Source organism: Neolamprologus multifasciatus, chromosome 5 (genome assembly GCF_963576455.1).
Source record: "Neolamprologus multifasciatus chromosome 5, fNeoMul1.2, whole genome shotgun sequence".
NCBI lineage: Eukaryota > Metazoa > Chordata > Actinopteri > Cichliformes > Cichlidae > Neolamprologus > Neolamprologus multifasciatus.
Genome location: NC_140443.1, coordinates 26,446,793 through 26,460,429, shown reverse-complemented (window position 1 = coordinate 26,460,429; position 13,637 = coordinate 26,446,793). Strand labels below are relative to the sequence as shown.

General features: G+C 39.3%; 1 protein-coding gene across 7 annotated transcripts in view; it reads left to right on the top strand.

Moving 5' to 3' along the window:
- cita (citron rho-interacting serine/threonine kinase a) overlaps positions 1-13,637 on the top strand; it is a 43,972-nt gene that overhangs the window by 10,094 nt on the left and 20,241 nt on the right. For 4 of the 7 annotated variants that reach the window (XM_085159625.1, XM_085159627.1, XM_085159623.1 and 1 more), the window contains exons 6-20: positions 1,977-2,119; positions 2,490-2,583; positions 2,669-2,875; positions 3,051-3,204; positions 4,451-4,640; positions 8,302-8,407; positions 9,016-9,159; positions 9,728-9,847; positions 10,487-10,657; positions 11,432-11,485; positions 11,609-11,662; positions 12,005-12,145; positions 12,266-12,394; positions 12,897-12,992; positions 13,291-13,407. In XM_085159625.1, coding sequence (XP_085015751.1) covers positions 1,977-2,119; positions 2,490-2,583; positions 2,669-2,875; positions 3,051-3,204; positions 4,451-4,640; positions 8,302-8,407; positions 9,016-9,159; positions 9,728-9,847; positions 10,487-10,657; positions 11,432-11,485; positions 11,609-11,662; positions 12,005-12,145; positions 12,266-12,394; positions 12,897-12,992; positions 13,291-13,407 — 1,920 coding nt within the window. The remainder of the gene's footprint in view (positions 1-1,976; positions 2,120-2,489; positions 2,584-2,668; positions 2,876-3,050; positions 3,205-4,450; positions 4,641-8,301; positions 8,408-9,015; positions 9,160-9,727; positions 9,848-10,486; positions 10,658-11,431; positions 11,486-11,608; positions 11,663-12,004; positions 12,146-12,265; positions 12,395-12,896; positions 12,993-13,290; positions 13,408-13,637) is intronic. The other 3 variants (XM_085159630.1, XM_085159624.1, XM_085159629.1) reach the window with 1 other exon arrangement.

Here is a 13,637-nt window from a genome sequence, read left to right as displayed (position 1 = left end):
TACAGATGATGAGGTCAAACAGGTGCCATTCATACAGGTAACGAGTGGGGGACAGAAAAGCTTCTTACAGAAGACGTTACAGGTCTGTGAGAGCCAGGGATTTTCCTTGTTTGAGGTGACCAAATACTTATTTTCCACCCTGATTTACGAATAAATTCTTTACAAATCCTACCATGTGAATTCATGGATTTTTTTTTCACATTCTGTCTCTCACAGTTGAAGTGTACCTCTGGTGCAAATTACTGACCTCTGTCATCATTTTAAGTGGGGGAACTTGCACAATCGGTGGCTGACTAAATACTTTTTTGCCCCACTGTATATAGATAGATATAGATAGATAGATATATCTATATAGATAGATAGATAGAGTAGGGTCTTTACCTTGCAATATAAAGGCCCTTGAGGCAACTCCTGTTGTGATTTGGTGCTATGAAACAAAAAAATGAGTTGGTATGACCTATTGGCTTTCACTCAAAGTATCATAAGCACACTGTGTATTCCCCCAAACTCTAAAATTATACTGTGGGGAAAATGGCTAGACTCAGAAGTAAAACAAACACCCACACTATACATGAACCCTAGAAATACAATCATCAAAATTTGCCTATTGTTACCTGCTTTCTATATTTGATCTGTTTGTACAAGAAAAATATTTTGTAGCAGTGGAAAAAAGGTTTCATTCTTAAGAAGTCGTTATTTTTGCCATCAGTACGTTCCACAGTGACCAGGATTTTTTCATGAAAAATCACATCATTCATTACTGACTCCTCCCGTGGCTTTTTAGATGCTGTGAGCAATCTTTGGGTTTAGTTTTGCTTGAAATTAACAGCTTACTGCAACTAACAAAACAGTATCACATTTTTTAAGCTATCACTGTGAAAAATAAGGAGGAAAATCAGGAACTGAGCTTACTATTTACCATTTAAAATACTCAGTGAATGTATACTCTTTATGCTGCATTATTGTATGAGTAACTAATTAAAGGGGGAAACGTATCCCTTTAATAATGCAATCTTAGCACTTTGTCATTTACAGTTAGCTGTTAAACTTACAATGAATCTGTATTTTTCCTTATGATCAAGGCTGTCTTAGGTAGTAGGAAAGAGTGCAGTCAGTTTTTTGTGCAGCTAGGCCTTATATTTTCTCCTGCCCATTTTTTTTCTTTCACCATCTATATACGTTCCTTTATGTCCCCTGCATATCTGTTTCAATTCTTCCTCCTCTTTTTTTCTCTCCCCCTCTGTCTCTCTGCTCCCTAACTGAGCATGGAGGAAAATACAAAGCATCCATCTTTATCCGTGTGTCAGAGAGGCACCCAGTCTCCCTGTTGCTAGGTAACACTGGAGAATGCTCCCGTTCATTGAGACTCGCTGACCATTCATGTGCATGGGCTTCGCCTGTTTATGGCTGTATGGCTTTAAACATATAGCTCAAATCAACTTGGCACAGCACCTTTTATTTCAGTGTGTAGACAACAGGGAAAAAAAAAGAATTTTAGGCAACGTTAACCAAGGCTGATTTATTTTTCCAAACTTTCAAAACTACATATCTTCAAACGAGCTATGTTATGGTTGCAGTATATTGCTTTGACTTAAATGTGTCTTCTTTCATCCTATGATCATTCATTCTAGGCTACACTGGGATTATGCATTTATTCTTGACATATTTTTAGCAATTGAACAGGAATACTTTGACTGCAGTATCATAGATAAATCAGCAATAGTACCCGGTGTTATATAACTGAATCTATAATGAGGAGAACCACCCTATAAGCTTATGCTGAGCAGAGCTTTGATGTAAGCTCAAACACATGGCCCTACACTTGTTGCTTTGTTTTTCCTTCTAAATATAGACACATTTAGAGGCGTTCTTAAAGCTTTTACAGCCTTCAACAACAACACACAATCCTTCAAATGCTATGCACTGGTTATAGTCTTATCCTGCCAGTTCCTCACTTTACACACATATGCTTTCAGGCGATGGAGTACTTGCCAGGCGGTGACCTGATGTCTCTCCTAAACCGATATGAGGATCAGTTTGATGAGTCCATGGCTCGATTTTATTTGGCTGAGCTGGTAGAGGCCATTCATGCTGTCCACCAGTTGGGCTACGTCCACAGGTAAAATACCCGCTACGAAATCCAACCTGTTATTGATAGAGGATTAGCCAAGTAAGACTTAACAGTAAAACATGATCAATGAAGGAGTGGCAGTGTTCCCGTAGAATGGGTTTCTCGACTTCCAGATCTATATTAAAAATGTTTTTCTTTTGTTTTCATTGAAAAGGCCACAATAACCGGATCCTGTACATGAGAATTGTTATCACTTTAACTAATTTAATGTAGAGTGTGATGGCAAATGTTAAAAAAACGCTGTGGTGTTTGCAAATGTCTCCGTTATGCTTGGAGCAGTAGAGCATTTTACAGTACTCAGACAGCAAACAGCTCCGTAAAAGCCGTATCAAATTTCTACTAAACTATCCACTTACAGAGATGTCAAACCAGAGAATATTCTCATTGATCGGACTGGTCATATTAAGCTGGCTGACTTTGGATCAGCTGCCAGGCTGACTGCTAACAAAACGGTAAGTCGAATATAGGCTTTGCTATATGTATTAACTTCACTGTTCTTCACAATGACATTACAGAGTTTCTGTTATGTTTTCCCAGGTGGCCACTTCCACAGTGCCTGTCGGAACCCAGGACTTTCTTTCCCCTGAAGTCCTGACAGCCATGAATGGGGGTTCTAACAGCACCTATGGAGTTGAGTGTGATTGGTGGTCCCTTGGGGTCATTGCCTATGAGATGATTTATGCCCGGTCACCTTTTTCTGAAGCCACTTCGACCAAGACTATCTACAACATCCTTAACTTCCAGGTGCTGACATTGTCATTGTTTATGTATTCAATCTCTATAACAGATCAGACACAAACGGTCTAATCAGTATTCCTGTTACGGTCAGTAATATATGCAGTCTAATTTAGGCAATATTTAATCAGTCTATAAAATATTTATTCAATTCTTGCTCAATTTTTTTTTTTTTTGCCTACAGCGTTGCTTAAAGTTTCCAGAGGAGCCACTTACCAGTAAGCAGTTTGTAGACTTGGTACAGAGCTTACTTTGTGGTGCAAAGGAACGACTGGGTTTCCAGGGACTCCACTGTCACTCTTTCTTCTCCAGCGTCGACTGGAACAACTTGCGACAAGGTGAGGAGATTCCTCTCCCTTGAGACTCCTCTGCAATCTTTTTAGTGGACGTGCTCAATTTCACTTGAAATGACACATTCTTGTTGTAATTGTGTTACGACACAGTTGATATATTACTAGTTGTCAAATTCTAATGCTTGGGTTTCTTTTTTTATTCTTTTATATATATATATATATATAAAAACAAAAAAACAACAACCCAAACCCCACCCAACAACATCTAGTCTACGTCTGTGTGTGTTCAGGGGGTAAGCTCATAGACAATAGCGTTGGTGTTGTCTATAGTAAAATAATGAGATTCTGTGCGCTGTTGGCAGTAAGCCATGTTTTTTTTTTTTTTTTTTTTTCTGAGGAAGGGAAGGCAGACCGTTAAGATCTGCGACTCATCTGTTTCTCAACAGATGCAGCACGCATCGTTTACGCAGGCAACACCAGACATGCTCTTTGTAGCGTTTGTTAAATGTTATTGTTGTCAGTGAGTTTCACAGTTTCCCCTGACTGGCCATTGGAAAACACACCCATAACACTCAAATTAATAGATAATTTCAGTGAAGCATAGTCACATTGAAGAGGCACATGCCTACAGTGCTACTGTAATTCACAAGTGTATCTGCAGGGGTGATCGGTGTTTGTTTCGGCTCTACCAAACAGGTATTTTCTGCAGATGCCCCCCCCACATTATAAAGTAATTATATAACATTACTATGCCCATGGTTTCCTCTTAGCACTGACAGCTGTTTGTCTATGTTAAAGCATTTAGATTGATAGTTTTTATTTATTTATTTTTCTCTGTGTTAATTGATTTTGTTTGAGTAGTAGCAAAAAAACCCTCGAAATACATATATGTACAAATGTCTGCATTAAAAATATCATCCTTGTTTATTCACAACTGAGCACGGATAGAGCTTTATGCATCAGCTTTGGGTCCAGCTGATTAGCTTGCTCTGCTGCAGTGAGAGAGTGAGTGAGCATGTGTGTATGAGAGAGCGCGAAAGAGAGGAGGGAGGGACAGAGGCAGCATGTGCATCAACGCGCGACTTACTGCTCTCTAGGCTACCACCGCTCTCCGCTCTCTATTCCTCCTCCCTTCCTTTCTCTCCCCTTTCTCCTTGTGTTTTTTTTTTGTTTGTTTGTTTGTTTTTTTTTGTTTTTTTACATTTTTTGATTTTAAGTACCTTGTTCATAGCGGCTTCCTTTTTCCCTTGCCCTCTCTCTTATTCCCACCTCTCATGCTCTTCCCCTGCAGTTCTCCCGCCTTTCGTTCCTGCGTTGCATGCTGAAGATGACACCTCTAATTTTGAGGAGCCGGAGCAGGCAGCCCCCTGGCCAGCCTCAGCAGCCCAGCAAGGAGCTCTGCCGGCGGGCTTCCAGGGCCAGGATCTGCCTTTTCTAGGCTGGTTCTTCAGCAGAGCGTTGATACTGTTGGCCAAAACTGAGTAAGTGGTACCTGTTTACTAGTCATTGTTGGGATCATTCAAAGTAGACTAAAGCCTGTTTTTCCTTTAGACAATGCAGAGACCTTTTGCATGCACCTTTCTAATACCTTTTGTTGGTTAAAGACCCCATGCTAGTACTGAATGCTGTTCTGCCATTAGTCTCCTCATTACCACGGCAACAATTTCCAGGTAGCCTTGTTTCAGGTGACCTAGCTTGGTGCCCAGGGCAGTTGGTATTGTCCCTGTCATTAGTGTTGTGCCTGTTGGGGCCAAAAAGGGTTTGGCTATATGCTGTGTCAGACAAGGAATGAGAAAAGGGAGGGATCCCCCTGTTCTGTGGTGCTCTCTCCTACTGACTTCTTGTTTTTGTACCTTCAGATCACACGTAAGTGATCCAGTGCGCAGATAGATCAAATGAATGGCTCAGAGGATGTTAGCTGGTGTTATCTTGCCATCGACTGATTGGTATGCGGCTGAGTGTGCCGATGAGGTTTGCTGAGAAGTGGAACCCCACACATAGACACACTCCCACCCTCACTGCTGTTATTGTGCCTTCTCTGTTACTGTGAAGCGTAATAGGCTCCTGACTTTTATGGCATGGGTTTTGGGACTGTAATTATACCTAATTGTGTTTGGCTTCTTAACCCCTGATAATAAAGCAAGAGGATGGGTTTTTGTTCTTGCAGCCCCATGCTAGTGCTCTCGCAGGTTAATGGTGCTGGAGACTGCAGATCATGACAGCAGCGGCAACAGAAATGGAGAAAAAGCATTAGCAGATTAGACTGGGGAAAAGGATGAGAGCTCAGATTGGGGGAGAGAATTATTTCTATGGTTACAACCGTGATGGTTTTTTTTGTGTGTGTGGGTTTTTTTGTTTTTTTTCCCCCCCTGTCCCCACCCCCCATCTTTACCCGTCTCATCTCCTCCTGTTATTTCTCCCTCTTCTAATGTCTAAGTCGCCTTACTGTTACACCATCAGTCATCTGTTCAAGGTTTTTAACAGAAGCCAGTCATTTTCTATGCTGCATTTGATTAAGAGGAGCTCAGTGTTCATAAGATGTGTCAGAATTGTGTTGCGTGTGTGGGAGCATGCATATCCGTGTACACATTATTCATTACAATGCCAAATAGGAAAGAGAAATGAACCTAGAGCCAGGCATAATGAAATGCTAATCATCTGTTTTGGGGGTTCCTGCTATTGTTTGTATTTTCTTCTCCTTTTTGAACTTGTCTGTCTCACTCCTCATTAGTAAAAACTTAACAGCAAAATCCTCTTAAAAACTTGCCTCAAATTTATAAGAAGATGTCTGTGGTATAGTGTTGGAAAATCATACTAAACACCCATAAAAAATGACATTGTTAGGATTTTTGGCTGGATTAAGGAAATTCTGAGATGGTTAATACAACATGTGCAGTATTTACAGTTTATAAATATCTGTTTTTGCCTGTTTGGAGCTGGACATAAAAGGGTGTTATTAGGTCAGTCTGTCTGGTCAGGCATCCAACGTCGTGCCAAATATCTACCGATACTGGGTAAAGGTATATGGGTGCCCATTGTTCCTTCGTTGGCGTCAAATGTAATCCTGTAATATAGGCTATGATTTTTGTCTTACAAGGTATCTTGGCAACACACACACACAGTATGTAGGAAATCCATTGAGGACATTCATGGGCTTTTGGAAAAGAAATTTGTGTTTGTACTGAATTCCCACCATTTACAGTGGTGCCATCAGGGTCAAAGCTTTACATGGGGGACCCTTTTTTTGAACGAACTGCCCCAGGACATGTAGCACGTGAATGACCAAAAAATGCACTTATATTAAAAACAGAGAAAAAGATTTGTTTGTGTGTGTGTGTGTGTGTGTTATTTTAAGCACAAATTGAAAAAAGAAATTGTTATTGGGAATTTTGCATGTCCTACAAAAGATTTCCCCAGAGGTTGCCTTGTTTTCATCACACTGCTTGTTAGTATTACGTGTTTGTTTCTTCCTTCAGTGTACATGACTGTTATCCATCCTTTTGCGTACCTGATGAGTGCTGCTAAGCCTTTTAACTTTCTTTGTGTCATTGTCTTTCTGAGTCTCTTCAATAATGCAGTTTGCACTGGTTACTCATTTCTTTTTCCTCCACAGTTCAAAAACATGACAGCTCTCCCATTCCTCAGTGGAAAGCGTGGTCTAACATTTTCCCTCTTTTAAATACTTAAATTCTTCATGGCCACATTATGTTTAGCGCTATTAAAGTATTACCTATGCTTCCTGAAACTCAAGCAAAAATCTCCAGCTAATTACTTAAATGGCCACATTATCTGTACAAAAACCCACCCACCCCCCATCTCCCACTTGAATTTTGATGTCTAACATCAATTTTTAATTGGCATCTGGCTGAAATGCTTCTGTTTAATCTAGAGGCCTGTGAAAAAGAACTGCCTAGGGTGTTGCTGTTTTTGTTTCAGCAGTACGAGCCAAATGTGTGTGTGCACACACTTTTCTGTATACTGTATATATGGTGTGTGTGTGTGTGTGTGTGTGTGTGTGTGTGTGTGTGTGTGTGTGTGTGTGTGTGTGTGTGTGTGTGTGTGTGTGTGTGTGTGTGTGTGTGTGTGTGTGTGTGTGTGTGTGTGTGTGTGTGTGTGTGTGTGTGTGTGTTTCAGGGGGATGCTTCTCGGTGCAGAGAGGCAAAGGGAGCAGTGCTTGCTTTTCTGATTATTTTTAACACTGTGACTCAGTCTGAGTCAACTTTATTAAAGATCCTTCTGCAGTGTTTGTGAACTCATTCATACAGATTCATTCATTTATTTAGAGGACTCTATTCATAGTTGCCTTGTCTCTGGTCAGCAAAATGGGAAAAGTTCACTTGGTGCTCTCGGTTGCTGCAGTGAATGGAAACAAAATGGAACATTACCTTATACAAATAACAACAAAAAAAGAGTGTATTGTACTCACACTGAGCCTTCTGGAGATCAGCCCCACGCAACAGCATATCCCAAATTCTCCTGTCAAATTATTTTGTCAGGCTAACGGCAAACATTCCCGGGTCTGCAGGTCCATTTTGTTCATGCCGCCTGTTTTGTCCTAATCATACTGCAGCAGAAAAATATATATACAAATTGTTCTGCATAAAAATTGCTCAGCTGTTCTGTTGTCAAAAGAATAATTGTCATTACTAGATATTCTTCATTCGCCAACTCCAAAGGGAAGGTTGAGTTTTTATGCTCCTGGTTTCTGTTACTCGTTTATGACGTGTGGGTGTTGTGTCTGCGTTTTGACCGACTTCATTACAGATACAATGACTGTAGGCCTTGCTGTTATGTGTTGTCTCCTTATGTGGCAATATAAGACTGCCAGCCGAGTCCCATTCTTGTTCATTAGTCTGACTGATTATTCGAATCATTGGTTTCATTTTTAATTGATTTTTTTTTGTCATGGTTTGTTGCACAAAAGGAAGATTTTCGAAGCATTTTGTGCTCTCTGGTCTGTTGATTATAAAGAGGTTAACAGGAACTCGCTCGCCAGAGAGAAAACATTGTCCCTAGTTAGAGTGGATATGTCTCTGTGTTTAAATAACAAATTATTGCAATGCCCATTTCAGCATCATGTGTGCCAGTTTGATTGTTGAAATATTAATGTTTCAAGAGTTTCTGTAAATGTTGTTGCCCCAGGTCAGTGTCTGCAGGCCTCAACTCTCCTGCTAAGACCAACTCAATGGAAAAGAAACTGCACCTTAAAAGCAAAGAATTACAAGAAACTCAAGACAAATGTCACAAGGTGAGCATGTACAGCCTGTTTTGGCTTTCATTCTTTGTTTTGTGTTTTTTTTCACAAACCTTTGTTAACAAAGCTTTCAGCTTTAACATAATTTAGTAAATCCGCAGTATATTTTGTCTTCTGTCTCTGTTATTCTGGCAAACTCAAAATGCTCCTTTGATAAGCAAATAAATAACATTAACATATTCTGGAAAAAAGGCTTTTTATTTTTAGACAAACTGTGAAATTGGGCTTCCATAGTTTGAAACTTTGTTTTGAGCAACATCACTTCATTATTCTGGATTTTATTAGCAGATTTCTTGTGTTTATTCTGGCTGACTGGCCTAACACAGATCAAGGAAGCGTCTGTTGGTGCTGTTATGAGCCAAGTTCATTTTGTAGTGTGAAAAACATAGCAGCTTACTCGTTTTAAAGCATTCTTGGTTGGCCATTTGTTAGAAAAATCATTTACAGCTAATGGACCCCCTTATTTATAGTGAAGTAAATAGCCACTTTAAGTACCTTATACTTCTGACGCAGGCAGAAGACAGCTGGGACACAAACCAGCAATGTTAATCAACCTTCAGGTGAAGATTTTAAATAAGTGATATTTTCACTGCTCTGTTCAGATGGAGCAGGAAATCTCCAGGTTCCAGCGTAAGATGACTGACCTGGAGTCAGTGCTCCACCAGAAGGATGTGGAGCTGAAGGCCTCTGAGACTCAGCGGAGTATCCTGGAGCAAGACCTTGCCACCTACATTACTGAGTGCAGCGTGAGTCATACTGTACTACCAGCATTGTCCATTTGTGTTTTATTGAATTAACCTCTTCTACCCTGGAGGCTTTCCATCTGTTATAAAAATGCATCTACCATTTCATGAAGATTGCAAGTGTAGTATAATCACTGAGGCATACAATAATGACTTAAGCATGACAATGCTATATGGGTTTAAGTTCTGTTGTACTAAGTATGGTAGAGTTGCAGTTGACAACTTTTAGAACAGGTTAAACAAACAAAGTGTTTCCTTTCAAACTTGGGTTTTGATTTAGCAGAAATGTTGATGGCACTATTGGCCATAGTTTTTTGAAACTCCCTCTAGCCTTGTAATAAAAAAAACTGTAAAAATTCCTGTTTAAGTGTCTGTTATACAACTTGAAGTTTTGCAGCTTTTACTGATGAAATTGTGGGTTGTTTTTTCAATTGGAAATGTCAGACAGTAGCCTAGAGCTTAAGTAGTTAAAAAAAGAAGGGAAGAATACTGTAAACTAACTTTTATTTTATTTTATTTTTTTAAATCTTAGTGCACTTTGTGTTAGTCTGAAACACGTATTTGTTTGCAGAGCCTAAAGCGAAGCTTGGAGGAGGCACGAGTGGAAGTCTCTAGAGAGGACGACAAGGCCATGCAGCTGCTGCATGACATACGCGAACAGAGCAACAAGCTGCAAGAAATTAAGGAGCAAGTATGTAAATTTTCTCATTTAAATGATTCTGAATCCTCCTCCTCATCATGATAATGATGTGGTGCAGATGAAGAATTATTTCATGGACACTTCATGGTATTTATAATAAAACCGTCTAGTGAAAGGGGAAAAAATGCCTTTAAACTGCATATGCATACTGTTTTTTGTTTTTTGGGGAAATTATTTGACACGGTGTTGTTTGTACCGTTATAACTGATAGTGGAGTCCTTGGAAAAGGGATGAGATTACTTTTCCTCTCAGTGTGTCCCTGTCACACAGGGAGGGCTTTCCCTCTAAGGACTCCCTTGTCTTTAGCGCTCAAAGGTCATTCCTGCAGATGGCATAACTGCAAGGTACAAAAGTGGAGACTTGATCATTAATCTACAGATTCATCGACCCTTTAATTAGGTAGATGATACACAGTGTTTACACTTTTTAATATAAATTCATGATTTTAAATGAAAATTATAAATTGAACTGAGGTGAAAATTAAATCTGTGCAAAATAATTTTTGTTCTACCCAACTAAGGAGCTGGATCTGGTCATTAGTTAGCTTGCATAACATGTGGTTGTTTTTACAGTAAATTTTATGTTTAATTTAATTAATTGTGTTAACCACTCTGTGCTCATTAACGTCAGGAGTACCATGCCCAGCTGGAGGAGATGCAGGTGACCATCAGGCAGCTGGAGGAGGATCTCTCCGCTGCCCGACGTCGCAGCGACCTCTATGAAGCTGAACTTAGAGACTCGAGACAAACAAGTGAGGAGCTCAAAAGAAAAGCTGTGGAATACCAACAAAGGATCCAGAAGGTATGTAAATGTGTATATGTTTTCACCACATATGTTTATAGTTCATGTCATGTCTAAATCTAAATTGAACCAAATAACAGGAACACTTTTTTGTGCTTTGTATTTTTGATCTGCTCTAAAAAGCAAAGCACAAACCTGTTAAGAGGGATTGGAATGAAACTACAAGTTGCACAACTCATGAATTATGAACATGACTGTATCACTTTACAGAGAAGATGATTTCTGTTTTGATCATAAAATACAGTTGGATTTAAGTGAACTGCATTTCCTAGTTTGGGGGCATTTTACTTGGATATCACGAGTTTAATATTTGACAGTTTTGTTGATGATAAAAACTATTAGTCTCATTTGAATCGGTACAGTCGTGTGGATTGGAAGGGCCCAGAATGCCTCCCTTTGGAAGTGATCTGGGCATGGCAGACTGTGAGGAGATCCCAGAGCAGACCTAGGGTGCACTGCTGTAGTGATTACATCTCCCTATTGACCTAAAAACAGTGGAGGGATCCTTCAGAAGAAAAAATGTGTGAAAAGTGCTTTCTCTGCTGCTGTCCTTACCCTCTTGCAGAATAAATGAATGATAATATGCATACTATAAATCGGAGAAAGGGCCTCATACACTTTATTGTAGGATATTGCAGTAAATATCAAACAGGTTTTTATTCATTCTCTTTCCATCATTATTAATTTCTGGATCCAAGCTGTTTTTACTCATGTGAATCAAATATTTTAGGATGAATTTATGCTCAATTCCTATCATATTCTTAATGTTTTTAGGCAAAAGAGCAGGGAAAAGCTGAAGTGGAGGAGCTTCTCTCCAAACTTGAAAAGGTGTTCTTTTTCAAAAATGTGTACAGAGCTTACAGAACTGTATTTACCCCAAAGTTTGATTTTTTTTTTTTTTTTTTTTTTTTTTTTTTTTTGCACTTTCTAATTGTTTTTTATTCCTTTAAGACAAACTCTGAGCAGCAGGTGAAGATCCAGGAGCTCCAAGACAAACTGTCCAAGGTAGGTTCTTTCACAACTGTCTTTCATTGTTTATTTTTGTAACAAAAAATGTTTGTTTTTTACCTACATTTAAAGACTTTGGATTTTGTAATTTTTCCTATTTATCTGAAAAAGGAAAAAACAACAACAACAAAACAGACCACTATTACATGTGTATGTATCCAGGATGAAGCTGTGCAGCCATTTCTGCTGTTGTTCCTTATTTATTCAGCAAAATTGCTTTTGGTTTTTTTTGTTTGTTATGTTTTCTCTTTGTCCTAGTGGGCAGAAATTGCACAAGCATATCAAGATGTTTGTCTGGGGATCTACTAACAACCTTTGACCTCCTGATTTTTTCCCCAGGCAGTGAAAGCGAGCACAGAAGCCACAGAGCTGCTGCAGAATGTTCGGCAGGCCAAAGAGCGGCTGGAACGAGATCTGGAGCGCCTGAAAGGCAAAACCGACTCTAGTGACACTTTAAAACGCCGTCTTAGGGAGACGGAGGTACCAGACTGACCTGCTAATGCTAATGCTTTCTAGTCCTATGTTAAATAACCTTTTTGACAGTTGGACTACCCTGCAATTTTCTGTGTAATTAGCCTTGCTACATTTTTGTTGTGTAAGCAGGAGGGCAGGAAGACACTTGAGAATCAGGTAAAAAGGCTGGAGATGGTTGAGCGTCGGGAAAATAAGCTGAAGGATGACATTCAGACCAAATCCCAACAGATCCAGCAGATGGCTGAAAAGATCCTGGTGAGAGCTACAGATAAGACTTGCTAATACTCTCCATCACTCCACCCCTAACTTCACCCCACTGCCCACTCAACCAGCCCTCTGTCCATTTATCCTCAACAGATATCGGAGAACACACATGTACACACTACATACTCTTCACTTAGATAGCTGAGCCATCACAAATGGCTACTAGTCATCCAGTATTGGTACATAAATAGGCTTTAATATATTCATGATTTTACCAGAGTCAGCATGAGCAGACATCACTGCAGTCGACTTGTGGATTTCCAGCTTTTCCATGCAAGTTTCCTTTGTAATGTTTTTGGTGGAGTAGAGCATTTTGCCTAGTTTTTAATTCATCTGCTTCATCTGTGTTTTAGCATTTTTTTTCTTTGTATGTAATACAGAATTTGTGTGTATATGCCTATAAATTATTATTATTTTTGTTAAAATGTAGTTTGTTTTTTTTATCTGTGGCCATCACGTTAGATTTATCCATTTACAACTGTAATTTGTCCAGGAACTGGAGGAAAACCTGAGGGATGCCCAGTCAACTGCCCAGAGGATGGAAACGCAACTGGTTCAAAAGGAAAGGCTTTATGAAGACAAGATCAAAGTGAGTCAGCTTAATGTTTCTCAGACTGTTGTAGATATTTTAAAGAAATATTAGCATATATGTTTGCTCCAGTCAGTTTTAGTCAGTCCTGACATTTCAAATAAGTGTTGCTTTGGATTAAATCAGAGCTGTCACATGTCTTACGGTGAGATGTGACACCACACTAATTAATATTTCCACGTCAGGTTATACATTTACAACCATATCATTGAATGACTGCTTCACATGGGAGGCCGGAATCTAAATAGCAATGTGTCAAATTAAAACTGGATTTATTCACTGGTTCTCGCTCATCAAGGTTCTTGAGGCCCAGATGAAAGCAGACCTGGCTGACAAGGAGAGCCTTGAGGCCAGAAGGGCGCAGCAGGAGGAGGAGTCAAGGGAGAACTGTAAACTCATCAGTGAACAGAAAGCAGTAAGGCAACAAAACCTCATATCATCTCAGACATTTGCTGTAAATTTTATACTCAGGTTGACACAAAGCCATATTTAAAACGAGTAAAGGTAACTTTTTAACTTTTGTGATATTAAAAGAAAAACAATATATGCAATTTATCTGATTTAAAGTATTTTATTCCCTTTTACATATACTAAGCATTCCCAATCTAATCTCATTGGGTAAAGGCTGACTCTTATGCATTTATT